This window comes from Sus scrofa, chromosome 14, assembly GCF_000003025.6.
Source record: "Sus scrofa isolate TJ Tabasco breed Duroc chromosome 14, Sscrofa11.1, whole genome shotgun sequence".
Lineage (NCBI taxonomy): Eukaryota > Metazoa > Chordata > Mammalia > Artiodactyla > Suidae > Sus > Sus scrofa.
The window spans coordinates 22100319-22127328 of record NC_010456.5 but is presented as its reverse complement, the minus strand read 5'-3'; the positions used below and the strand labels follow the sequence as shown (position 1 = coordinate 22127328).

Genomic DNA, 27010 nt, shown 5'->3' with positions numbered 1-27010 from the left:
TTTCCCAGAAATACTTAATTTGTATTTCAAATTTCTAAAATTTACAGTTGAAAAGTTTGACTCAAGTATTCAGTCTGTTCCAAAGAGACTTAAAAGTTGTCCCAGAAGTTCCCGTTGTGGCTCAATGGTAATGAATCTGACTAGTTTCCATGAGGATGTGGGTTCAATCCCTGGTCTTGCTCAGTGGGTTAAAAATCAGGCATTGCTGTGGCTGTGGTGCAGGCTGGTAGCTACAGCTCCAATTTGACCCCTAACCTGGGAACATCCATATGCCTTGGTTACAGCCCTAAAAGAAGACAAAAAAAGGTTTTCCCATAATGAAAACAAATATCTGAAAAGTTTCCCTTTATTATTTGTACACACTTTGACAAACCTGGTTCATCTTTTTGAGAAGAATTTCTTTGACTGTGGAGCTTCTTATATTTTAAAATTCCAAAAAGTCTGATTTTTGATCTAACAGCCAGGGCACCATCACAGTGGTAGCATGAATTTTTTTCACTTGTAACTTAAATTACTCATTAATATATGTAAAAGATTCAAAATATCTGTTCCCTGACTTGATTAGTCTGCAAAATAACAATGTTTCTTTGTAAATGTGGAAGCCCTTTGAGAGAAAACACAATATATTAATTAGAAAGTGTCTCTTTTATGATTCACCTAAAGTCAATGAATAGTAATTTCAAATTCGCAAATAGTAAATCAATTAATCTTTGATTTTGTTAGAAAGTTTTCATATTCTATGGACAATTATTTGGTTGCTTAATTGAAGCACTTTCAATCTCTGCAATTATTGATTTTTAGTCTTTGATTTTAATTTCCTCACAGAAATTTCATAACTAAAATAATTTTTTTACTTTATCTCCACTCAAAATCATTTTTCTTTTGTGCAAGAACCCTAGCCATGTTTAGTTGGCTAAAGTAATAAGCTGATGTCCTGTTTATAAAGTCTTAAAAATGTTTTAAGTTAATTTTGATTTCAGACAGCTAGTTTTGTTGGTAGTTTTGAGGGTTGAAAGGAAAGTCTTTATCAAATCCATTCTGTCTGTCGATATGTCTCTTCATATTGTCCCTTCTGTCAGCATTAACTTTTTTTTTTGCTTTTTAGGGCCACTCCCGCGGCATATGGAGGTTCCCAGGCTAGGGGTTGAATTGGAGCTGTAGCTGCCAGCCTATGCCACAGCCATAGCAACATGGGATCCGAGGCACGTCTGTGATGTACACCACAGCTCATGGCAACTCCAGATCCTGAACCCACTGAGCAAGGCCAAGGATCGAACCTGTGTCCTCATGGATACTAGTTGGATTCATTTCTGCTGTGCCACAATGGGAACTCCTTAAGATGGTTGTTTTACACAACACACAGCTGTTCGACTTTGCTCTGCTCTGCCAGGTTATAATGGGTTTTCATCATGAAATGTACAAGTACATCGGCTCTTGGTGCGCTCCTAGTGGCAGTACCAGCTTCTGCATCTGCATTAGATTTCTGTATCAGAATAACTCCTTTCTTCCAAATTTAAATAGCTTCCTACACTTAACCATGCACACTGGGTCCACACGTGTGACGTGTGTAGCGTGGGGATGACACGTTCCAAACACACACTGCAAACCAGCAGTGATATTTTGCAGAATCAAAGCTTAATGTGAGATGTGGTCCATGGTAACAATCAAGCTGTATTTAGCAGAAAAATCTCTCACATGGCTTCAATATAGACTTTAAATTAATCAAAATGAAAAAATCCTCTCACTTCAAGTGTTCAAGGGCCACACTGGCTAGTGGCAAATGTACGAGACGGTGAGATTCTAGAACAACCACAAGACAGACTCAATTTCATAAGTTGAAAGTGAGTTTAGGAGGCTCTTTTACCTGAGAACCTGCCGTGCACGAGTCAGTGTTTGGGGCATCGAGCACCCCAGCAGGTGCAGACACCACTCACACCATCTCTCACCTGCGCCACACAAAGGCACAGTGCCTCCCAACTGGGACGGAAGCTTCACGTTAGCAGAAAATACGCTGATCAAGGAAAACCATGTGTCTGAAAAGACCGAGAGGTTCCCTATCTGCAAACAATTTCAAAGAATACCAGCCCATGGAACCGTCAGTCAGATAAGAGGCCACCAGGACAGAGATCAAAGTGCTCATTCTGAATACTCCTGGGACAGGCCTAACTTGCCACATACATGTGCCAGGATGCACCAGTTCTACTGGAATTTTGCTTTTCTCTATATCAAGTTATAATAAAATGACCCATTAAAATCAATATGATTAACACTAAAATGTCTTATTTATCATTTATTAACTCAAAATTTATCTTAGTTATCATTCCATGTTTATCTTTAGTTATCATTCCTATTTTACATCTATATAGAGAGAATCTCCCTCTTAAGAACATCTGAATAATTGGCAGCTCCTGTACATTTTCAGTTTTTTGTGTTGCTTTTTTTTTTTTTTTAGGGCCGCACCTGCAGCATATGAAAGTTCTCAGGTTAGGGGGCAAATTGGAGCTGTAGCTGCCAGCCTACACTACAGCCACAGCAATGCCAGATCAGAGCTGCATCTGTGAGCTATACCACAGCTCATGGCAATGCTGGATCCTTCATCCACTGACCGAGGCCAGGGATCGAACCCGCATTCTCATGGATACTATCTGGGTTCTTTACCACTGAGCCACAATGGGAACTCTAAGTTTCAGTTTTTATATTTACGTTTGTGTTTCAAATCACGCCGATGCTGAAAGATTCCCTGAGGGAAGAGCCAGTCACTTAAAATCTAGGATTTCATTATCCGGGTCTGGCACATCCTCTGGGAGAGCTGATGCCCTGGTATTTCAGCAACAACCTTCCTCCTGGCATGTAAGCATCAGGGGCATCTGCTTCAATCGAGATCCCAGGGATTCTGAAACAAGGAAAGAGGGTTCTGGTTTGTTTAGGAGATAGATGCCTTCAGGACCCCAGTGCTATCCCTGCCATGTCAGGCCTCTGAAGGGCTGTCCTGGTTTCTGTTTCTTTTTTCTTTCTTTCTTTTTTTTTTTTTTTTTTTTTTGTCTTTTTGTCTTTTTAGGGCTGCACCCACGGCATATGGAGGTTCCCAGGCTAGGGGCCTAATTGGAACTACAGCTGCTGGCCTATGCCACAGCCACAGCAACACCAGATCAGAGCTGCATCTGTGAGCTATACCACAGCTCACGGCAATGCTGGATCCTTAACCCACTGAGTGAGGCCATGGATCGAACCCGCAACCTCAAGTTTCCTAGTCGAATTCATTTCCGCTGTGCCATGACGGGGACTCCTGGTTTCTGTTTCTTAACCACTGGTCCACACTATCCATGGGGAGTGGCTGTCACTGCAACTGCCCCCGCCTGACCTAGATCATAAACATGCAAGATAGGCCCTTTGCTTTCACCCTTCACCCGCCATCAAATCCTTCAATCCATTATCATAAATAGAAAGCTCTACTTCTAATACAGCACCGACCCCCCCCAGCAGAAGTATTTACTATGCTGTAAACTGGATCAGCACCACTTCACTGACTCAGCTCCCAAAGGGACCAAAAGGACTAGAAGATTGTCAAATGTTTCAATTTGCCCAAGATCCCAAATGGCTGTGTCCTGAGTCATCTCAAACAAGATAAAATGCTGAACAGGAATCTTGAAAACACATCAAAACACTTTGCCACATATAACAAATGTTATTGCCCTAAAGCAGGTGAACTTAATAAAAGAGAAATATATAATACCAAAGACTGAAAAATGGCCTTTTATGTTAAGATAACATCTTTCATTTGGAAATACCCCAAGGTGCTTTTTTTGAGCTGCATAATTTGAACTGCTCCCCTACACTGAGATATGGGAACATATTGATTAATTTCCCCGTAGCTGAAGTATGTATTTCTTGCAGGACATGCAACTTAAAAACATTCCTGTACCTTTTAGGTGATTTCACCCTCCACGTCCATGTTCCATACTTTCTCTGGATGACTGCTTGTAATGAAGCTCATGTGACCTGTCATAACATACTGCTATCAACCTACCACCTGCTTTAGGGTATTTTGTTTATAAGAGCAGAAACTCTCAAGATCCCAAATGAATGGACTTTCTTAAGGTCACACAAGAAGTATCTGGCTGTAGGTCTCTTCCTGTGGAACAGTTCCTGCTGGACAGCGGCCGCAGAGCCTAGCCCACCCCAGAGGTGAGAAGCCCCTTGCTGACTGTTTGCAGGACTTGTGGGGACTCCCGCCACCTTCAGCTGGAAATGGGTTGGAAATCTTGGGCCATCGTGAGCCTTACTTGAGACAGCTGGAGCCTAGAAGACAAAACTGACCAAAAGGTGAAACAGACAAGGGCCTAAGAGGAGCAGAAGGGTACTAGCCATGAAGGGCTAGAAACGGGGGAACCTGGCAAACTTTGGGAGAAGCTGTTGGCCTCCTTTCCAAATGTCATCTGTCAAGTCAGCCTGACTTTGGCTGTGAGGCCAGCTGTCTTTTCTAGAGTCTTCTGGACACTTTTCCGTATTGGAACTGGGCTCTTGTAGACACAGCAGGAGGCGGGGGGCGCACTCGGCCCTGGTCTGCCAGCAGACAGACACTGCTATCCAGGGCTGTCTCTTGCCAGAGGGTCGAGCTGCTGCTTCTGCAGGATTTTAGAGTCCATTCCAGCCTCCTCGGGCACCTCAGACACAGGGGATGTCACCTTACTAAGACTAACGGTATTATGAGCAGTGCTCTCACCTGCCACTAGGGACCAGGAATAGAAAGGAGCCTGCAAGGGCAAGTCCAGCTCCCCTTCGGTCTGAATCTGGTCTCTGGGGCTGGTGGGTGGAGCACTCAGATAAACTCAGGATCGGACAGAGAGTGCTATCTACACATCGGAACCATCATTTTTTTTTTTTTTTTTTTTTTGTCTTTTGTCTTGTTGCTGTTGTTGTTATTTCTTGGGCCGCTCCCATAGCATATGGAGGTTCCCAGGCTAGGGGTTGAATCGGAGCTGTAGCCACCGGCCTACGCCAGAGCCACAGCAACGCGGGATCCGAGCCGCGTCTGTGACCTACATCACAGGTCACGGCAATGCTGGATCGTTAACCCACTGAGCAAGGGCAGGAACCGAACCCGCAACCTCATGCGGAACCATCATTTTGAGTACCTCCTCCAAGGAGGCCATATCTTTGTCCATCCACGTCATCATCCATTTTGTACCAAACATGCCAGCAAAATGTTGCTTTCAAAGCAAGTGTTTACGGAACTCTCTAAACCCACTCTAAATATATAAGCTGGTAAATAAACTATGTGCAGAGCATGGGGATCAGTGTTTATTTTGTGGGTTTTCACATCTTATTCAACTTATGAAATGAAAATATGCACACATGTATACAGAGAATACAGTGCTTAGTATTTACTTTATTCATTAGGATATTCTGGTGATTTTGATATTTGGGCTTGATGGATTTTATTGTGTTAAAAGAACAGCAGGTTTGCCTTAGATCCTGTGATCTTTCCATCAATTCTAAGATGTTTTACCTTTTTTTTTCCTTTGGTCTTTTAGGGGTGCAATTGCCGCATATGGAGGTTCCCAGGCTAGGGGTCGAATTGGAGCTTGTCCACTTGACCCAACAGAAGGCTGGGTGGCACAGGTGCCCATTTAAACATGCAGGCTGAAAGTAGGTTTCTCCACTGCAGGTTGAGATCCTAACCCCCAAAACCCCCGACCCCAGACTCCAATTTTTACAATCCGAGTATTTAAAGACAGCTTGAACAGGAGTTCCCGTTGTGGCGCAGTGGTTAACGAATCCGACTAGGAACAATGAGGATGCGGGTTCGATCCCTGGCCTTGCTCAGTGGGTTAAGGATCCAGCATTGCCTCAAGCTGTGGCACAAGGCTCAGATGCACCTTGGTTTCCATTCCTGGCCCAGGAAATTTCGTATGCTGGGGGTGAGGCCATAGAAAGAAAAACAAAACCAAAAAAACCTTTTCTAGCTAGTTTGTGATGTGTACATTTTAAAAATTGAGAAACAGGAGTTCCTGTGATGGCTCAGCAGGTTATGAACCTGACTAGTATCCATGAGAATGCAGGTTAGATCCCTGGTCTCTCTCAGTGGGTTATGGATCCTGTGTTTCTGTGGCTGTGCTGTAGGCTGGCAGCTGCAGCTCCGATTCGATCCCTAGCCTGGGAACTTCCACATGCCACACTTGTGGCCCTGAAAAGCAAAACAAAAAAATCAAGAAATGGATGAAGAATCCTTCCTGATACTACCCATAATCTAGAAAATCACTAAGGAATAGTTTAATTTGGTTACAAGATTCTTTATTTTGGAAACTATACATAAACAGTAAAAAAAAGAAAATGCATTATACCTTAAATATTACATAAAGTTAACATTAAAGTTTTTTCTTTTTCCAGTGTACATAAATCAAATGGAAAGAGGCCACCATCTTTACCTCAGTAGACTGTACTGGGAAACCAGCTGACCACTGTTTAAACTGTGATACCAATGTGTGACATCCAACAGGCTTTTCCACTTTTATTATGGGCACAAAACCATAGATCTGATGTACTTAAAGTGACGGTGTACAATTAATTAACATGCAACTTAAATACAACAGTTAAAGTCATTTTTGTCGCAGTTAAATCTTGAATGCTACTCCACACAATAATCATAAACAAGTCCACATGGCATTTATGTAACAATAGAAAAAAAGAAAAGAAACGTATTCCATTTTCTTCATTCCAGCAGCAGTACCATGACTGGTATTAATTTGTTATTTAGGTGTGCTTATCTATGGCCTAATATCCTATATTGGTGTGCATGCTAAAACCTTTCTATCTTGCAAGGCACCATACAGTATGTTCTCTAAGTTTTGACACTAGTAACAAAAATGGCATAATTCTTAGATTAAATGCAATTTTCATCTAAAACAGAAAACAAAATAAGAATGAATATTTTTCAGTTTGATATTGGGGCAAATGACAAACTTCTTGTGAAAAAAGTTTTTTTGTGTGTGAAAATACAGTTTAAAAGACTCTTCCCCTTTGTCTTTCTACTTTAAATTCTGCACCCTAAGTTGCTGGTCAGAAATAAAAAGAGACCTAGAAAGGTGAAGAAATCATGCTGGCTAAGAATATTAAAAAATCTACATGAGACTGCTGTCCAAGTTAAAATAAAGACTGCAAGGACAACTAAGTTTTTAACTTTCAGAATCCATGGTTTTCCGTACTTGCCATATTGTAAGATATCTTGCCATGTTCAGAATCAGTTCATAATTAAAAACATCCCCAGGAATACAAACATGGTGGACTGCAGGGCGGTCACTCTGTTTTTCTCAGCCCGTGGTGTAACCTCACGCACCCCTAAGTCACTCCAGCTTTGGGGAGAGGTTACTTGGGAATTTCAATTAAGGTCATGTGTATTTTTTTTTTTTTTTAATATCCTTGGGACCCAGGTCACTAACACGTTTCGGGAGATTCAACTTAGAATTTCTCTAAGAAACATCTCCCATGCAACCTCAAACCCTGGTTGTTGCTTTGTTTGTGGCAGATGCACATGGTTTGTTCTCATGAACTTTGCTCTTCATCTCAGCAGCGCTTCCTAGCTTTCTTTTGTCTGGCTAGTCTCCGTATATGTTCTCTTCTCTAAGGCATATAAAAACTCAAAGCAAATGATCCTTATTTAAACATAAAGCTCTACGACATTAGGTGCAATATCTGAAATAATCATACAAAATATAAGTGAGTCTTAGAATCATTTTGTTTGGGGGCAAAAAGGTAATCCTCCATAGGCTGTCACTGCGTAAATAACAGGACCGTGGAATGAGCGCATCTCTGCCCTCAGATGTAGCCATCCTGGTCGCCACCATCGTCATCCCCTTCGTCCTCATCATCATCCTCCATCTCGTCTTCGTCCTGAACAACATCCCCTTCCTCCTCCTCCTCATCCCACTCTCGGAAATCTCCACTCGCAAAATCTCCGGAGATCTCGAAATCAGCGGCTTAGGAAAAAAGCAAACATCAATGTTACCTGAGTGGTGGGATAATTTCTGAGGGATCGAAAATTCTGATGACAAGGGAAGAAATTAATAGGATTCTGAATTGCTCTTTGGCTTTCTTAACAAAAGATAAAGTAAAACCCATTTTTTACTATTTGTTAAAATTTACATGCCAAAGGCAGAATTATCACTGAGGTCTGATATATGAGATTTCCAGTTCAGTCATATTGCTCTCGGCCCGGTTTTTATAAAGTGGACGTCAAACTGTGAATCTTTCTAACAAAGAATTGAGAATTTTTTCTATTTGTGTGTGTCGGGAAAATAGTTGCCCCTTAAAGATGTTCACTTGCTAATGGCTGAAACCTGTGAATATGGACCTTATGTGATAAAAGGGACATAGCAGAAGTGATTAAGTCGAATGTCACTTACTACATTCATCTCTACACCATTTTTATTTATAAAATGGTGCTGGGAGATTATTCTGGATAACTGGCCCAGATGATCACTTGCATCCTTCAAATCTAAGCACCTTTTCCAGACAGAGTCAGAAGGAGGGGTGAGTACAGTACAGTCAGAGGAACAGTGTTGACGGGGAGATAGTCCAAGGAGCCAAGGAAAGTGAACGGTCTCAGAAGGGGACACGGCCAGGCAATAGGGCACCTCAGAAGGAAGCCCGTGCTGGACTTCTGACGTGCAGAACTAAAGACAACACATCATGTGACTCAAGCCACTAGATCTGTGGGATTTTGTTACAGTAGCAACAGAAAACGAACAGCCAGTCAGTATTGTAAAGAATATTTAGAAATATATTAAAATTAATATTTATGGAGGCAATAATGCACACACATCTCAGTGTGTATTCATTTTCCAGCTCCTGTAATATTATTTTCTACCCTTTCTAATATTTTAGTCTAATTCTTTGGTAGCTGATCATAAAAAATCCTATTAATGAAATCCAATGCTCAGGAACTGACTGCTTTCACAGCACACTGAGATTCGTATCTTAGGTGAAGAAATTTTATTTCTGTTCTTCTACTTCTTGTGTTTTCATAATAATTTCAAAACGCTGAGAAATCTTGAAGGCGTGGTGCCAAAACAATTTCCCTGTCACTTACACATTCATCTCTACACCATTTTTATAAAATGTAAAAACTGAAATTCTTTATCCATCACTGGCACCACAGATAATGAGGTAATTAATAATGCAACTTGTTTAAACTGCATATTACAAAGACATGTTCTCCACATGTTACAATGATGTTATGGCTACTCAGTACTGTACTTCGCCCTACTTAAATCTAAAAACTCTGTCCAGAAAACCAAAACCCAGCTATTAAAAGTGTTATGGAATAAATAAATGCAGAACGGGCATTTAAGCATGAAACACGACTGCTTTTACATTGTTTATCATTTATCTATTTCTAAACAAGCATAGTATATCAGTTTAAAAAATGCACAAAGGAGCAAACTAAACATTTTCTAAAATACAACACTGAGCATTTTGTTTTCATTTGTGGTCATTTGTATTAGTTAAATACAATCCATTAATTGTGTGTGTGTGTGTGTGTGTGTGTACATAGCTAAGTGGCTTTCGTAGTGAAAACTCTCCATAGTACAAACAAAAATATGAATTTGAAACTTGCATCCTGAAAAAATATTTCATGAAACAAAAAAGATGTTACACTTAAAGCTTTAAAATGTATGCATGTTATGCTCAACTTAATAGTTATATTATTTTGGGGTATATAAATAAAAATACATGCTCAGAAAAAGAATATTAATTATAATTACTCTTCAAACAATTAAAACTGTATTTTTCTCATACAAATATAAAGAAATATGCTCATATAGTACAACTTATGGAGCTTTATTTATTTATTTTTTATTTTTTTGTCTTCTTAGAGCTGCATCCGTGGCATATGGAGGTTCCCAAGCTGGGGGTTCAATCAGAGCTATAGCTGCTGGCCTACGTCACAGCCACAGTAATGCCAGATCCAAGCTGCGTCTGCAACCTACACCACAGCTCACAGCAATGCCAGATCTTTAACCCAACCCAATGAGCGAGGCCAGGGATCGAATCCGCAACCTGATGGTTCCTAATTGGATTCGTTTCCACCGCGCCACGACGGGAACTTCTGGAGCTTTCCTGTAAAAGGGTCACTTTTTCATAATGGGGAGTCTATACTCCTTGAGTAAAGCTCCCCAAAGGTACATGGGTGTGTGTGTGTGTGGGCACTGCGAATCTAGGGCCAGCTGACGGGGCTAGAATGCAGGACAAATCTGCCTCACCTGCGTGGAACATGGGGGCATTTAAAATCCTGTATTTGAAGCAGTAAAAGTGGCCCACCTTTTTAATTAGTCTTCCCTAAATTATCTAAATTATGCAGTTCTACTTGTTATTTATACAAGTTTTTAATACACCAGGAGTTACTTTTCTGCACACCCCCCAAAAAAGTCTATAGTGTTTGCACAGAGTATGTTCTCATTAAATGCTTGCATAAATGAATGAGATTCTTTAGCACTTATCCTGTGCCACAGAGATCACTAATCAAGTGACCCTCCTCCTTACCACAGTCCGCAACACCGTCTGTCCTGGATCCCACGACTTCATTTCCGTATCTGTCCACACACCAGCACTGCCCAGCGCTGCCGTGGCACTGCATTGGCTTGTAGTAGCCGTCTTCGTCACACTGGGGGATGTACTGCCCTGTGAAGCACACACACAGGGTGAGCAAGCCGTGCTCTTTTCTGAGAGTCATCAATCCTGCGCTCACTCAGGACATGCTGTGCACTAGTTGTGCAGGCCAACAGCTCGGGTGAGTGCATTGCCTTCCTAGAGCTGCCATTCATGGTGAGGGGCCTGCCTTCCTTTGGTTGAGCACGTGTACCATCTTTCCCTTGCTCTTCTGTGAAGGGTGTTGCTTCCAGAGATACAAGGCAGAATCTGAATCTGATGAACAGCATGGACGTTAAGTCACCGAGCCTGCTGGGCAGGGTACCCAAGACCCTCCATCTCAGCGCTGCCATCTTTTCACTTTTGCTTCCCCTAATTTTCACTCCTGTCTCCCAGCTCTTTCCATGTCAAGCTGTTTTCTCCAAGTCCAGGATGGCTGCATCCCCAGAGGGACCCTCCGCATCTGGAATCCCTCTCCTTCCTTCCCTCCTGCAATTTAAAACTTGGCTTAAATGTGACCCCTTCTGCTAAAAGCTGGAGGGTTTCCGATGTGTTCCTTCTATTGTGTGTGTGTGTGTGTGTGTGTGTGTGTGTGTGTGTGTGTGTGTGATCTCAGGCACTCACCACCACTGCAATGTCCTCAGTGCCAGGAATTTTTGATTCTCTTGATTTTGACTGTTGTATAAACAACTCATACTCAGTCTAATGGGAAAACTAGACATTTATTTTCACACTTGTGATACCTAGCACACTTGTGATACCTAGCATGTGGCACACTGGTACACTGCTAGTGACAAATTTTTTCTCAGTGACCAGACACACTATAGTTATTTGGTAAAAGAAAAAAAAAAGAGAGAAGCAATGACTAATAAACAGATAAAACATGAGACTCATTTAGTCTTGCAACAATATGGGATCATTATTTAACCCTTTTTAAAAGTTTCAAAATTCTGATACATAAAGAATCAATTTAGTTTGAAAATGGTAATTCATTTGAAAGATTTGAGCTGTTGGTCTTTCAGTGAGATAGAGTATCATCGCTATGGAAAACTTGAGAACATCTATGGATTTATGGCAGGAAAAATAAAGAAAAATTTCAACATTGTCTCTACCTCTTAAAAAACTACCATGATTTAACATCGGACATGAAAATGTTAAGATGGAGAGTAACTGTGAGCATTTAATTTGTTGTTTGTGCCAGTGCACTTTGAAAACGGAAGAGCATTATCAGGAATTAGGCTAGAACTGAAGAGCCTACTGAGACAGCCTGGATCAGGGACACAGCAGCAGATAGACTGTCAGAGCAGCACCACCTTCCTGCCCAAAGAGGGGGATGCTGAGGGCTCAGTGCCCTGAGGAATGACTTTCGTCTTATTATGTAAGAGGAATAAAGGCGACTGCTCCCAATGGGGTGCTAAATATGTTTTCATTTTTTTTGGTAACATCTAATAACCAAAGCCTGGATGTTAATAGATTTTTGTCACTAACAGAACTTGATGAAGTCTAAAATATTTTCCAGTTGAATGTCAATGGTTTTCCCACTGTGTATGGGAAGAGCCAGGTACCAACATAACGTTTCCACCTGTGAGCTGGACTATGGTGTCTCTTGTAACAGAGTTAAGAGAAACAACATGCTGTAGTTTTTATCTAACAATGACACTTCACATCTAAAATGCTGTATCACAAAAAACTAGCCTATTTATGCTGAACTGAGAGTTTTCAAGTAACATGAAAAAATCTTCCCATATAAACATACAATATTGTAATTACAAAGATAGCATATAATACAGTTTAATCAGATCCAAAATCTATAAAATTATGTGTCACTAAATACAAAAGAGCATTAATACACATGATAAACAAAAACGAACGTTGCACATGTGGTGTGGTCTCCATTGGATCCTAAAGTAGAAAAAGGGACATCTGTGAACAAACTGATGAAATCCGAGTAAAGCCTGAGGCTTAATTAATAGGGTTATAGCAATGTTAGTATTTAGATTTGACAAATATAGAATAGTTACTCTCTACCTGATGTGGGATGGTAAGTTTAGGGGAGGGTGGGTAAGGATATATGGAAACTGTGTACTATACTTTTACTTTTAAAAAATCTAAAATTATTCCAAAAAGAGTTTATTTAAAAACTGTATGTTTACAAGAATAAAGAAATTAATCATACATAATAATTTCATAACCTATTGACAGCCATGCATTCTAATTTCAAAGCTTTAGGTGAAACATGGAACCTATCTACCTACCTCCCTACCTACCTATCTATCATCTAAAAGTAAGTTTACAGAAAGTACCAGTGAAAAATTAAAGTGTGTCCAGTTTTCCCTGCAGTACTCAGGCCATGCTTTTATCCCATCTCTGGCCCTTTCTCTGTGTCTGCAAATATACATGCTATCAATTCTTAAACTGTCAACCATAGAATGAGAATTAAAGTTTCTGCTGATGCTCCAACTTCAGCATTGTTTAAATCTCTTTTTTTACTTAATAACTTTCAAAATGAACATTATATTAGAGTAATAAAACAGGTATCTTTTAATACGTAAGATAATAAAAGTAAGCTTAATGGCTTTCAAAACCTTCGTAAATTTTGTTGCTGAAATTTAGTGTGGCCTATCTTTGTTGAATTCACATTGATTTTGTGTTGCTGTTTCCCTGGGGTTATTTATGTAAAAGCAGTAAAGGTGTCACAGTGATCTACTCACCTAGGAGCTTCTTGACCCCAAGCCGCTTCTGGATACTGCTGAGCTCTGTCTGGCAAGGCGGATCTGCAACGGTGTTAAACAGACCTCAAGGGTTATGGTTGAACAAAGAGGGTGTGAATTCTGTTACCAAACCTTAGTTAGATTTAGACGGCTTTAGAAGACACTTTACATATCAGATGTCCCACTTATGGAAATGCACACAATTACAGATATTATACATATATATAGATAGATACAATCCTACCTATATCTACCTCTTTATCTACAACTACATCTGTATCTATGCCACCTACATCAACTACATCAACCTCTACATTCCCTACCTCTACTTATATGTCATCCTCATCTGTACATACATCTACATTATCAATATCTACATCATCTATCTCTCCATCATCTACATCTGCACCTACCTCTGCATCATCTACATTGACATCATATACATCTACATCATCTGCATCATCTACATCTGCATCTATATTTACATCATCTACATCTGCACCTACCTCTACATCGTTTATCTCTACATCATCTACATCTGCACCTACATCTACATCATTGACATCTGCATCATCTACATCTACATCTGCACCTACCTTTATATCATCATATCTACATCACCTACATCTACATCACCTATATCATCTGTATCTACATCTACCTCTACACCATCTACATTTACCTCTATATCTACATCTATGTCATCTACATCATCTATATCTTCACCTACCTCTACATCATCTACGTCTACATCATCTGCATCTATATCATCTACATCTATATCACCTACATCATCTACATCTAGCTCAACATCATCTACATCATCTATATCTACATCTACTTCTTTGTAGAGAGGCTTTCCAATTATTAATGTTAGACTATTCTGATTTTCCTTAGAGAGATAAAATTGGATGAAAAAGGGAGAATGGTGTAAAATATTCGTAGGATGGAAAATGGTTCCTTTCATTGACTTTTACAAGGTCAATCAACTCATTAATGTAAACACATCTGACAGGCTGCTGCCTAAACAACTAACTGATTATGTTTCCCCTCATTTAAAACAGTTTCTATGACTGAGAGAAATAGCTTTGCATTAAAACATAATCTAGGAAAAAGTTAATGCTTCCAAGTTATATTAGAGACACTATTATAAATTTTGATACTGAATAATCAAAGGCTTTGGTCTTTTTAGTTTCACCCTGATGCAATTTGGAAACAGAATGTTGTTTACAATAATTTCTGAGAAGTCATCTTTTAAAAAATAAACTTAAAACATTAAACCAACTTGGATATAAGTATCTGCTTATTTTTCAAACTCTTTCAAACCACTCTTCTTCTGGTGTAAAATTCTAAATAGATATATACATTTTGGCTTATATAATATATATTCTTATCTGAAGACAAGTCAATGCATTTTATAGTTAGATTTGAAAAGCTTGCTGTTAATACATGCTATATAAAAATTGTATCACAAACTACTGAAACAGCAAAATGATAAAACTAGTACTTTTTGCTACACTACAACTTTTTAGGGAAAAGGCAAGATATAATTAATTAAAATAATTTAAAATTCTTCAATATCGGAGTTCCCATCGTGGTGCAGTGGTTAACGAATCCGACTAGGAACCATGAGGTTGCGGGTTCGGTCCCTGCGCTTGCTCAGTGGGTTAACGATCCGGCGTTGCCATGAGTTATGGCGTAGGTTGAAGACGCGGCTCGGATCCCGCGTTGCTGTGGCTCTGGCGTAGGCCAGTGGCTGCAGCTCCGATTGGACCCCTAGCCTGGGAATCTCCATATGCCGCGGGAGCGGCCCAAGAAATAGCAAAAAGACAAAAAAAAGAAAAAAAAATTCTTCAATATCAATCTCAAAATACTCAGTTATTAAATTTGCATGTAAGCATCAGCGTGGAAAGAGGACATGAGACAAATAGTTTAATATAAATTTTACAATTTAATATGTCAAGCCAATAATGCTTTCCCGGAGGAATCTAAAATGTAAAGAAAAAGCAATCTGCCTGAAAGACCAATAATCACCTTATTGTCTTATTTCATTTTGAATCTGGCCCAATGGACTCCTTTGTTTTTGTAATAATTCGTGGGTCTCTTATATTAAGTATTAAAGGAATAGAAATCAAGTTGAACACTATGGGCCTACAGAATAGATCTTCTAAAATTTACTGCCCTCCTACATTTAGAACCAAGACAGAAGATTCAAGCCAAAGTTCGAATATTACATTGGAACGTGATTCTTCTAACTGCTATGGGGCCAGTTATTGTAAGCAGAAGTGATATATGTCTCACCGGCCCGGGGACTGCCTGCAATCAGGCACATTTCCATCGGACTCTGGGTTGGCTGAATAAACCGTGACAGCCCCACAGGCTCTGGATGAGGGAGCCTCCAGGATTTCCAGACAAGTCGTGATGGATAGGGCTGTTCTACTACAACCAGTCCTGGTCTGTGGATATCTTTCCTCTGCTCTGTCTGGCCTACTCAGTGAGCTCAGAGGATGTGGCTGAGATTTCACCTCTCCTGTCACTGCAGGTGAAAGGGAAGTGAGGCAGCCAAATGCATGAAGGTCTGGACATAATTAGGCTGAATATTTAGCTTAGGGTTTAGGCACAAATTTATATACAAGATTTACTTTCTCTAATTTAATGGTTCTCTCGCTTTATGGAAAATAGCTCATTTTTTTTTTTTTTTTTTTTTAGGGCCACACCCACAGCATATGGAAGTTCCCAGGCTAGGGGTTGAATTGGAGCTACAGCTGTCGGCCTACACCACAGCCACAGCAACGCCAGATCCGGGCCACATCTGCGACCTACACCACGGCTCACAGAAACGCTGGATCCTTAACCCACTGGGTGAGGCCAGGGATCAAACCTGCATCCTTATGGATTCTAGTAGGGTTTGTTAACTGCTAAGCTACAAAGGAAACTCCTAAAAACGTTTTTAATGTTTATTCTCTTTCATAAAATCACTTAATGAACGAAGTCTGTAAGTCAGTTACCCTGACAGAGCCTTTGCAACATTTTCTAGCACATTCAAGTAATGAACATAATTAGCCGGAGTTCCCATTGTGGCTCAGTGGTTAACGAATCCGACTAGGAACCATGAGGTTTCGGGTTCGATCCTTGGCCTCGGTCAGTGGGTTAAGGATCTGGCATTGCTGTGAGCTGTGGTGTAGGTCACAGATACGGCTTTGATCCCTCGTTGCTGTGGCTCTGGTGTAGGCTGGCAGCTGTAGCTCCAATTAGACCCCTAGCCTGGGAACCTCCATATGCCGCAGGAGTGGCCCTAGAAAATACAAAAAGACAAAAAACCCCAACAACAGCAATAAAAAAAAAAATAAAAAAAAAACATAATTAGCTAAACTTTCCTAAGCTTTTGGGAAGTTGTAAAAAATCCTTTAACCAGCTCAGATATTATTTACTAAATTATCTCTACTATGTATTAAATGATCTCAGAGAATATCTTCATGTGACTATAACCCTTTGGAAGCGAATAAATGAAAAGTATATAAAGCAGAATCTTTAGCGGACCTTTAACCAGTTCTACAAATTACTGCAAAATCTAGGAATGTTTTAAGATAAAAATACTTATTTCTGTAGTAGAAACATTGAATTATTCAGAATATTTAAAAATGTGCATGTGTAAACACTTAGGCAAGATATCATAACAAGCAAAGAAAAATTAAAATAACATTTGTCATCATAACAAAAGACTGCATATCTTTTTATGGTGTTTTATCTGGATTTGCCTTTTTATTTTTTAAATTATTTAAGTGTATACTAGTCATTAAAGCCAGGACGAGGTTTTTTAGGAGTAGTCAGTAACCTAGAAAGCACATATGTGACAGTAAGTCAACAAGTATTTGTGAGTTTGTCTGTGTCCCTGTGTGCATGGGTGTATATGTGTGCATGTTTGTGTGTACAACTCAGAGTATTTTAACAAAGCAAATCTCCCTTCTAACTTTGTTTAAAATGGTTTATAAATAGCTAATCTATGCTATAGACCCTGATGTTGATTCACTAATAATCAATTTATGGACTCTGGATAAGCATGTCATCCCTAATTACTAAACTATTACTAATATAGTTTCATAATTTTCAAGTAATTGAGATAGTAAAATGCCCCATATAATCTGCTGGTTTCCATGTGAAAACCTGAGAATCATTAACACAGTTCAAAGCAGCTTGTTCATTCTCTTCGCTGTCAAGAGCTTCAAAAAAAAAAAAAAAAAATGCAGTGACAATAGCAGATGTCTCACATTAGACAAATGACAAATTCCCAATTTGTTTTTCAATGTTAGCATCAAAATTACACAGTCATTGTTTTTTTAGTTTTCCCTAACTTAATCATCAAGTGAGTGTTTTGGGTCTATTTTCCTAACATACTTAATTTTCATTATCATTTGGCTGATCACGTAAGCATGGCTCCAGCTTTCCGTTAGATTTTCATGCCCTGGTAAGGAAGACGCCCATGAAGGACGGGGCCTCACCCAGCCTTTCAGACTGCCTTCCTCTTCTGGGGAGTCGAGAGTCTTTCTTTGCTAGTGAGTTTTCATAAAGCTAAGTTATCTTAAAAGTCTGAAAGGCCAGGTCATTTTAAATTCAATGTGTAAAAATAACTTTACGGTGAATGCTGTGGTTCATTCTGCTCATTTAATAAGATCACAAAATAGAACATTAAAACTCCCCAGTATAGTGATAAAAAGCCCATTTATTCTACACCGTGGGCAAAGCAGAAAGCAAATTAATTTAAATGATTACTTTTAATATCTATGTTCTCATATCTCTATGTGCTTCCTGGTGGCTCATAATGGAAACTATAATGAAGTGCATTAATATAATGTATTAATTACTATTTTTCATCTCATTTAGTGTGTTTTGCAGCCTGAGCTGAGCGCTACTGTTCAACATGCTGCTTATTTGCTCTCATATTAAACACTCTAATTAGAAAGCTATCTGCCTCTATGGGTGGGGTGCGGGAGGCTGGCGGGCGCCTGGCACGGTACCTTGCTGCCTCTGGAAGCAGTAGCACCACTCGTTGTTGGAGATGGAGCGGTCCCTGTATGTGTCACAGGAGTTGAAGAAGGCCTCCGTGCACTGCTCATTCTTGTCCAGGTAAATGCTCCCCAGCTCCGACTGGTCCAGGAGCAGGTCGTAGTTTGTGTCCAGTCTGTTAAACATCCAGCCAAGTGAATCCTTGCAGATTGGCAAAATACTGGTATCAAATCCTAAAGGCAAAGATGGAAAATACGAGCAAAATCTGAAAGTTGCCATCAGCAGCAAAAAAAAAATAAAATAAAAGTGTCATGGTGGGTTCCTTAGGGCACCCACTCAACTGAAGTTGGGCTCAAATCCATCTTGACCACTGGGCCTCAAAGGGAAGTAGAGGTGGTGAGGCAAGCCTCTCAGGGTAGTTGTGTGGGTTAAACTAACCAGAACAGAAGGCATCTATCACTAGTCAGTCATTCGTTCGACGGCAGTTACTTCTGTGATCATATTACATATTATTATTACGTTATTATCATATTACACATTACTTACTTTTCCTGTTCAAGCCTTTTCTGGTTATCGTAGTAACCAGATGTATAAAGCCATAACTTTATATATAACTTAATAATAACATTCTATTCATAAAGAAATGAAATTCATTTTTTATTCCAAGAAATGCAAATTCCCTTTTAACAAAAGCCTAATTAACCCATAATAAATAATAACTTCAAGGAATTCCTTGGGGGCACAGTGGGCTAAGGATCTGGCATTGTCACTGCTGTGGTGCAGGTTCAATCCTTGGCTTGAGAATTTCCTCATGCTGTGGGGTGCAACCCAAAAAAATAAATAAATAACTTCAACAGTGCTCTGTATCTTGGTAGAACTGGGATATTTCACAAGTAATATCCAGAGAAAGAATAATCACCATGTAGTTTACATGCTACCCTGTCTTCTGCTTCCCTCCAGCAACTTTTTAAGCACAAGTGGGCTATGATGGGAGGCGGCAGGGGGCCCTGGATGGGGCAGATCTGCATCTAAGCTGCACGCCATCAAAGGGCGGGTGCCCAGGTTAGCTCATTGTCCTAAAAAGCAGCAGATGCAATGTCAGCATGTGAAACATAATTTAGAAATTTTTTTCAACTACTCTTATTTGTCAGGCTTAGGCTAGGTTTAACATGTATTTTGTCTTGTGGTGTTCGTTTTATTTGCTATTTTTCCCTCGTTACAAGTGAAAGTAAAACAGTAACTCATTTTGCTGGTGTGGAGTGGGGATGTGTTTGGACAGGTGACCGCTGTCAACACCAGGATCTGAAGAGCAGTTTAACCATTTACAGGAGGCATTTCCTCCCAGGGGTAGTCAAGTTTACCGACTAGTGGTACATACACTATTTGCATCATTTCAGTTTATGACACTTCAGATTTGAGAATAACTGCAAGTAGATACAGACAGACTTAGGATTTCATATTTAAACCCTATTTAGCAGTTTTAGGATGCTCAGGATTAAAAATTAAATAGGTACTGACTCTAGGAGATTTGGGGACTTGACAGATTCATAATTTTGTCACCTTTTCAGGACTTGTTTTACTAATATCTTCAGGGAGTACTCAGTACTTTCTATTTGTGTGTCGCTGTGCCTGGCAATGGGGGTACAAAGGTAAAAAGGTGTTTGTGACACTTTTCTCAAGACAGAGAAAAAGAAAATCAATGATTTTCTCATCGTATTTTTCTTTGTAAAATTGTTTGTAGAACCAAACAGATCTCCCACTCAAACAGACAGCAAACACGAACTGCTCAATGCATACTGACTTTCCAGGCCTTGACCTTGATTCTGGGAGGGGTGGTGGATACAGGAACATACAGACAAGGCCCTCATTCTTTTACAGCTCTTTTTTTTTTTTTTGCTTTTTAGGGTTGCACCCATGGCATATGGCATTTCCCAGGCAAGGGGTCAAATCGGAGCTACAGCTGCTGGCCTACAGCACAAACATAGCAATTGCCAGATCTGAGCCATGTCTGTGACCTACACCACAGCTTATGGCAACACTGTTTCCTTAACCCACTGAGCGAGGCCAGGAATCAAACCTACATCCTCATGAATCCTAGTCAGGTTCATTAACTGCTGAGCCACAAAGGGAACTCCCACACAGCTCACTTTAAAACTGTGTGGTCTGAGGCACTGGCTGAAACAGTCCCTTACCACCAGAAGTTGTCAGATGCTCAGGCGTGACATGAAGACAGCAACTGTCAGAAAGAAAATACACTAAACTGCAAAACCACTCAAAGAACCTGAGTTCTGGATGTGAGGTTCCTGTGTGCCTCTGATCACACCTCCCCCTTCCCAACCTCACTTCATGAGGCAGTGGAGAAACATCAGTGCTTTTATAAATAAAAGGCTTGGGAAGAGGACAGGCATTGGGGTTAGTGGAGAGAGGCTGTCCTCACCCCCACCTGCTTCGGAGGACCTGAGGGCTAAACTGGTCAGCCTCCCGGAGCTGAGCACAGAGGGGCTCCAACAGGACCCTGTCAGTCTGCGAGGAGAGGGGCGCCTGATCCCCGGCAAAGTCTACTTATCCGCTTTTTGACGAGTCCTGTTGCTGCACAGGCAGCTGGAGCACAGCAGTGCAGATTCAAGGCAGAGATGGCTCTGGAGCCTGAGCCTGAAGACCATGCTTGGTGCTGGCCCTCGCCACAGCAGATGCTCCCCTCACCCAGAGATCCCAAGGGATTGGGGACCCCCCTGTAAGGAGCTCCCATCACCCTTATCATATGGGAAATTCCAACGGTCTTAGGGCTGGTGTCAGGACCGGGTCAAAGACCAAACAGCAGAACAAGGGTGGGCCCAGCAGCTCCATCCTCAGGAGGTGTGGGTAAGAGAAGCCCTGTGTGGGATTCAGGTCAGGGGCCACAGCCACAGTCCTCATTTTTTTTTTTTTTTTTTTTTAATTTTACGGCCATACCTGTGGTATATGGAAGTTCCCAGGTAGGGGCTGAGGTGGAGGTGCAGCTGCTGGTCTATGCCACAGCCACAGCCACACCAGATCCTTAACCCACTGAGCAGGCCAGGGACTGAGCCCGCATCCTCGCAGACACTATGTTGGGTTCTTAGCCTGCTGAGCCACAAGGGGAACTCCCCAGAGTCCTCAGTAGGTCACATTTCTGGCCTGGCTATTCCCTTGTGTAGATGCAAACTTCCCTGTGGTATCATTTCCTTCCAGAAGTTCCTTTAGCATTTCCTGAACTCTCTCAACTTTGGACTGTGGAAAAGCCTTGGTTTTAGCTTTTTGAAAAATATTTTTTGTCAGGGATGGTAGTTTTCTTCTTTTCTTTTAGCACTTTAGGAATCTTCCACCATGTCTGGCCTCTGTCTCTGCAGAAGGGCTTGTGATGTGCTGATCATTGTTCCTCTGAACAAAACTCGTCTCTTTGCCTTTTTTCCCTCTGGCTGCTTTTAAGCCTCTCTTTTTAATGCTGACTTTCAGCATTTTGATTACGGCATACTTTGTGTTTTGTTTGTTTTTTTCTGTTGCCTGATGTTTTACTGTAATTCTTGTGTCTGTGGGTTTATAATATTCACCAAGTCCAGAAATATTTTAGCCACCATTTCTTCACATGACTTTCTAGGCTCCACACCTCCAGTACCGTTACTTTTCTGCTGGTGCACCTGGCCCACCAGGTCACTAGGACACAGGTTCTATCTATTTTTCCCACGTGCTCTACTTGGGGTAGTTTAACCATATTTCTTCAGGTACATGGACTTTCTCTTCTGCACTTTTTCCTTTTCTTTTGTTGACAGCTTCCCTGATACACTACTTGGGTGCTCACTCAAATGTCCCCTCCTGTAAGTGATACCCCAGTTTACCTTTATGTACTGTGCACATTAATACCGTTTCTAACGGTTGGATCTCCTATCACTGCTATTTCTGGGCATGCTTTCTGGGTCGTGGACCATATCTTTACGCTTCAGAGCATGTTAGTAAATTTCAATAGATGCTGCCTATTGTGAATCGTGAATTGCCACCCCAAATTATTGGTTACTGGGTTTAGTGGGATTCCACCACGTGCTCTACTTCCTTCTGGCATGAAGTTAAAAACCTGCACCTCCACTGACTCCTTAGGTAGCTTGAGGCTTTGTTGTGTTGGGTGCAAAGCAGACCTTGACTTAGTCCCACAGTCAAAGTGCCCCTTATTTCATCACGGGATGAACAACCATTGCTTCATCCACTCCCCAGGGAAGGACATTTGGGTTGTGGCCAGTTTTGTAATTATAAATAAAGCTGCTGTCAGCATTGACATGCATGTTTTTACGTGACTGTATGGGGCAATTTCTCAAGGATAAACTTTTTGGGATTTCTGGGTCATATGGCAAGTTTATGTTTCCTTGTGCAAAGCACTGCTCAGATGTTCTTCACTGTGGCTGGGCCATTCTGCATTCCCACCAGCAGTGGGTGAGAGAAGCAGTTGCTCTTGGCCTTACCAGCACCTGGTCCTGTGGTTTATTTGTAGCCATTCTAACAAGAGGCATCTCATTGTAAACAAGAGTTCAGCATGTCCCTCATGCTGATGCTGACTGATCCAACTTCTTTCCATGTGTTAGGTACACCACATACTTTCTTTGGTGACCTGTACAGATATTTTGCCCATTCTCAGTTGGGTTGTTTGCTTTATCACTATTGAGGTTTGGGTGTTATTTATATTTTCGTGATATAAGTCCTTCATCAGATATGTATTTGCTAATGTCTTCTCCCTCTTTTCATTGTTAAAGCGGTAGCTTTCAAAAAGCTAACATTTTTAATTTTCATGAAGTTTGGTGTCACTTTTCCCTTTCATGTGCTGTCTCTAAGGCATCTGTGCTGACCAGTGATTACATTTGCTGTGCCCAGGTCTTTTTCTGTAAGACTTGTATAAGTCTTAAGCTGTCCACTTAGGAGGGCTTTTATTTCAGGCAAGTGACGATGCTGGAATTCTCTTTCGTGGACTCCTCCACTGGACACAAATGAAAGCTGAGGCTGCCCTCTCCATGGGGAGAAAGGCAACCCAGTGAATCTTTGAGCCAAGAGCAGCAACTGTGCTGACCTGTAGGTCATTATCAAACAGACCAACAGAAGAGATGAAATGGCAGAAGGGAAAAAGAGAAAATAAGTAGAAGAACTATTTCAAGAGTTAGTGGAAAATCCTGCAAATTAATGAGATGCATTAGACCACAGAGATAGGAATCTTAGAGAACACCAAACAGGATAAGAACCCAGCAGAGAAGGAAAGAAACAAAACCCAAACACATCAAACTGCTCAAAACTATTGATGAGGGAAAAAAAATCTTTAAAGCAGCTCAAGGCAAAATATACATTCCTACAGAGAAACAGTGAGGAGGATGACAGCAGACTTCCTAGCAGAAACCATGGGAGCCAGGATATGAGGGAAGGACATCTGTACTGTGTTGAAAGAATAGGGGCTCCTGACCCAAACTGTTTACTCAGAGAAAATATCTACAAGAAAGGAAGGAGCAGTACCTTTTAAGGAAACAAACACAGGAGAAAATTTATTTAAAGTAGTTGTGAACTATACAAAATGTTAAAAAAATGAATTATTTAGGTAGAATAAATATGATAGTACAAACAAGCTTGGATTGTTGCATAAATGAAGATGTATGTGACATTTTTCCAGTTGTGTTAAAAGATAATTGAATGTCTGAAGTTACTAGCAATATATTTGTATCTATAACTCTATAAAAGCAAAACATATGTCAAAATAACACACAAGATGGGATAAAATGAAAGCTGTAATTCCCTCTAATATGTACAGTATGGCAAAATATTATTTGAAGGTAGATTATGAAAAATTAAATTTACACCTTGTACATCTTAGAGCAACCAATAAAAATCTTTTGGAAGGAGATAAAAATATTAAATCAGGAGTAGAGATAAAATCGTAAAAATACTTAACTCATCCAAAATAAGGCATTTGTGAGAGAAGAAAACAGGCAAAGAAGAGATGGAAATAATAAAAATAACTAGCAAGAAAGTATATGGTAATTAATCATAATAATACTTCACATTAAATGCAAATAATCTAAACATATTAATTAAAATACAAAAAGTGTCAGGTTGAATAAAAAACCCCAATGCTCAGAGTTCCTACTCAGGTGCAGTGGGTTAAGGATCTGGTACTGCTGCAGCTGTGGTGCAGGCTGTAGCTATGGGTTAGATTTGATCCCTGACCAGGGAACTTTCATATGTTGTGGGTATGGCCGAAAAAGGAAAAACAAAACAAAACAAAAAAAACCAAGGCTCAACTATACATTAGTCTCAAGGAAACCATTTTAAATAAAATGGTAGACTAGATAAAAATGAACAGATTGGAAAAAAATATCAAACAAACATTAATGAAAAGAAAGCCAGATTGGAGTTTCTGCTGTGGTGCAGTGGGTTAGGAATCTGACTGAGCACTCACAGGTTTGATCCCTGGCCTGGTGCAGTGGGTTAAAGGATCCTGGTGCAGCTGAGGTATAGGTTGCAGCTGTGGCTTGGATTCAACCCCTGGCCCTGGGAACTTCCACATGCCATGGGTGTGGCCACAGAAAAAAATAAAAGGAAAGCCAGATTGACTATACCAATAATATATTTGACTTCAGAATAAAGACTGTTACCAAAATAACAAGGGGCATTTGTAATAATAATTTGTTCAGTAAGAAGTCTCAATAATCCTAAAGATGTATTTATCTACAACAAAGCTTCAAAAATACATGAAAAAAAAAATGAACAGAACTGAACGGAAGATGAGAAGAATTCCCAGTTATATCTGGAGACTTCAACACTCCTCAATATATAATCACTGTTACAAGCAGACAGAAGAAACAGTAAGAGCAGAGAAGAGCTGAACAACATGATCAACAAAGCTGAAATAATTTATACTGATAGAACACTCAACACAAAATAACAGAATACAGATTCTTTTCAAGTGCATTTGGAACCTAAACAGAACTTACCACATTTGGAAGAACTGAAACCATAAAATAAGACATCAGAACCCAGCAGAATTATGGTGGAAATGAATCACAGAAGGCATTCTCAAGAAAGAGAACTTAAACAGAACACAGAGACATAAAGCATAAAAATGGACTGAATAATTGCAAAGATGTAACTTTAGTCAGTAGGAAAACATGATCTATTGCTAGAATCCTATCTCATGCCGGTACACTGGGAATTGCACAAAAATATGTACATTAGAAGAATATCCTGATCAGTATTTTCTTAGGAAAGTCTCTCTCACAAACTAAGAACTCTGAAATCAAAATAGAAAAGATGTAGTGAGAATATCTGCAATACAATAGAGGATTTGAAGGTTAAAATGATGGCTAGTAACAGCTTGCTGCCAGTACTGTGTATACGTAGTATGATACCATTTATATTAAAATGTTTAGATGAAGGTAATGTCTGCATGAGAACGAAGTAAGCCTGGAAACCACATGTTTCATGTTCCTATCCTCTCATTTTAAAACAAGCACCTATTACTTGTATAATTAAAATATAGAAGGTGAAAATATCAAATAAATAGGAAAATACAATGTTACGCATATGTTTCCTTCACAGCTGAGATATGTTAAAATGATTTAATACTCATTAATATCTCAAAGGAATCATCACAAAATTAAGTGCTTTTTAATTGGCCAGCATATGGCCCAAGGACCACTGTGGTGTCTAGAATCACTTGTTTCCATATGAAATAACCCAAGACAGTTATGCTTTTGAACTATTTTATTTCCTTCTTATTATATTTTCTCCTTTTGTTTCAACCATCCTTTTTGATGCTTTTAAGATATCTATTATGCAAACATTCCAGGTTTTTATGTATTACTCAACTGGCACTGGAGTAATGTTTGACTGAAATAATGCTTACTTATAAATGACTGAATATATATGAAATCTATGTATGGAATGTAAAATTTCATGTTTTGTTTCCTTTTCATGCACAGATTAAAAAAAAAACTCTGGCTTTTTTTTGGGGGGGGGGATATGGTGCTGTTTTTCTTTTTTTCTAGGCTCAAATATTTCAAATTACTGTTTAAATGTGCTCTGAACACCCTACATGGTTATCCTTTGAAATTAAGGTATTCATTTCGTTAAAAAGAAATGTAATAAAAATTCACAATATTTCACTTACACTGTGAGAAGCAGCCAGAAACCTACTTTTCAATGATTCCAAAATTTTCAATACTGCTAATAGTTCTTTGCATTTGGAATAATATAAGTCCTGAAGTCTGGGGGTTCACCAAAAGTTGAGTGGGAGTAAATCTAATTGGATAATTTCCCAGGTTACAATAATGTCACAAAACCATTTTATTATAGTGCCTCATCCACTTAGCACCTTATTTTATATTGTTTCAATCTAGATAAATATGAAATATATAATTTCTAGAAAATTATATTTAAATATTAATATAATACATTAGTAATAGTAAGTTGGGTAATTAAAATTTATAATGGAGAGAATTTGTCTACCTAGTGCAAGAAGAAAATTCAGATAACAAACAATATAAGCAAGGATCTGAATCTTTCATTTTACTGCTTGGAATAAGAAAATTTATCTACCAACTTAAGAGATCTTTGTTTTCAAAAACGACGTTCCCTGCTCTACCTAGAATGCCCCTACTTACATT

At 39.8% G+C, this 27010-nt stretch overlaps 1 protein-coding gene across 4 annotated transcripts in view; it reads right to left on the bottom strand.

The window, feature by feature from the left end:
• SPOCK3 (SPARC/osteonectin, cwcv and kazal like domains proteoglycan 3) overlaps window positions 6278-27010 on the bottom strand; it is a 366633-nt gene continuing 345900 nt past the window's right edge. For all 4 annotated transcript variants that reach the window (XM_021074207.1, XM_021074205.1, XM_021074206.1 and 1 more), the window contains 4 exons: window positions 18374-18595; window positions 13359-13421; window positions 10543-10680; window positions 6278-7976 (listed from right to left, as the gene is read on the bottom strand). In XM_021074207.1, the coding sequence (XP_020929866.1) occupies window positions 7816-7976; window positions 10543-10680; window positions 13359-13421; window positions 18374-18595 (584 nt within the window). In that variant the 3' untranslated portion in view covers window positions 6278-7815. The remainder of the gene's footprint in view (window positions 7977-10542; window positions 10681-13358; window positions 13422-18373; window positions 18596-27010) is intronic.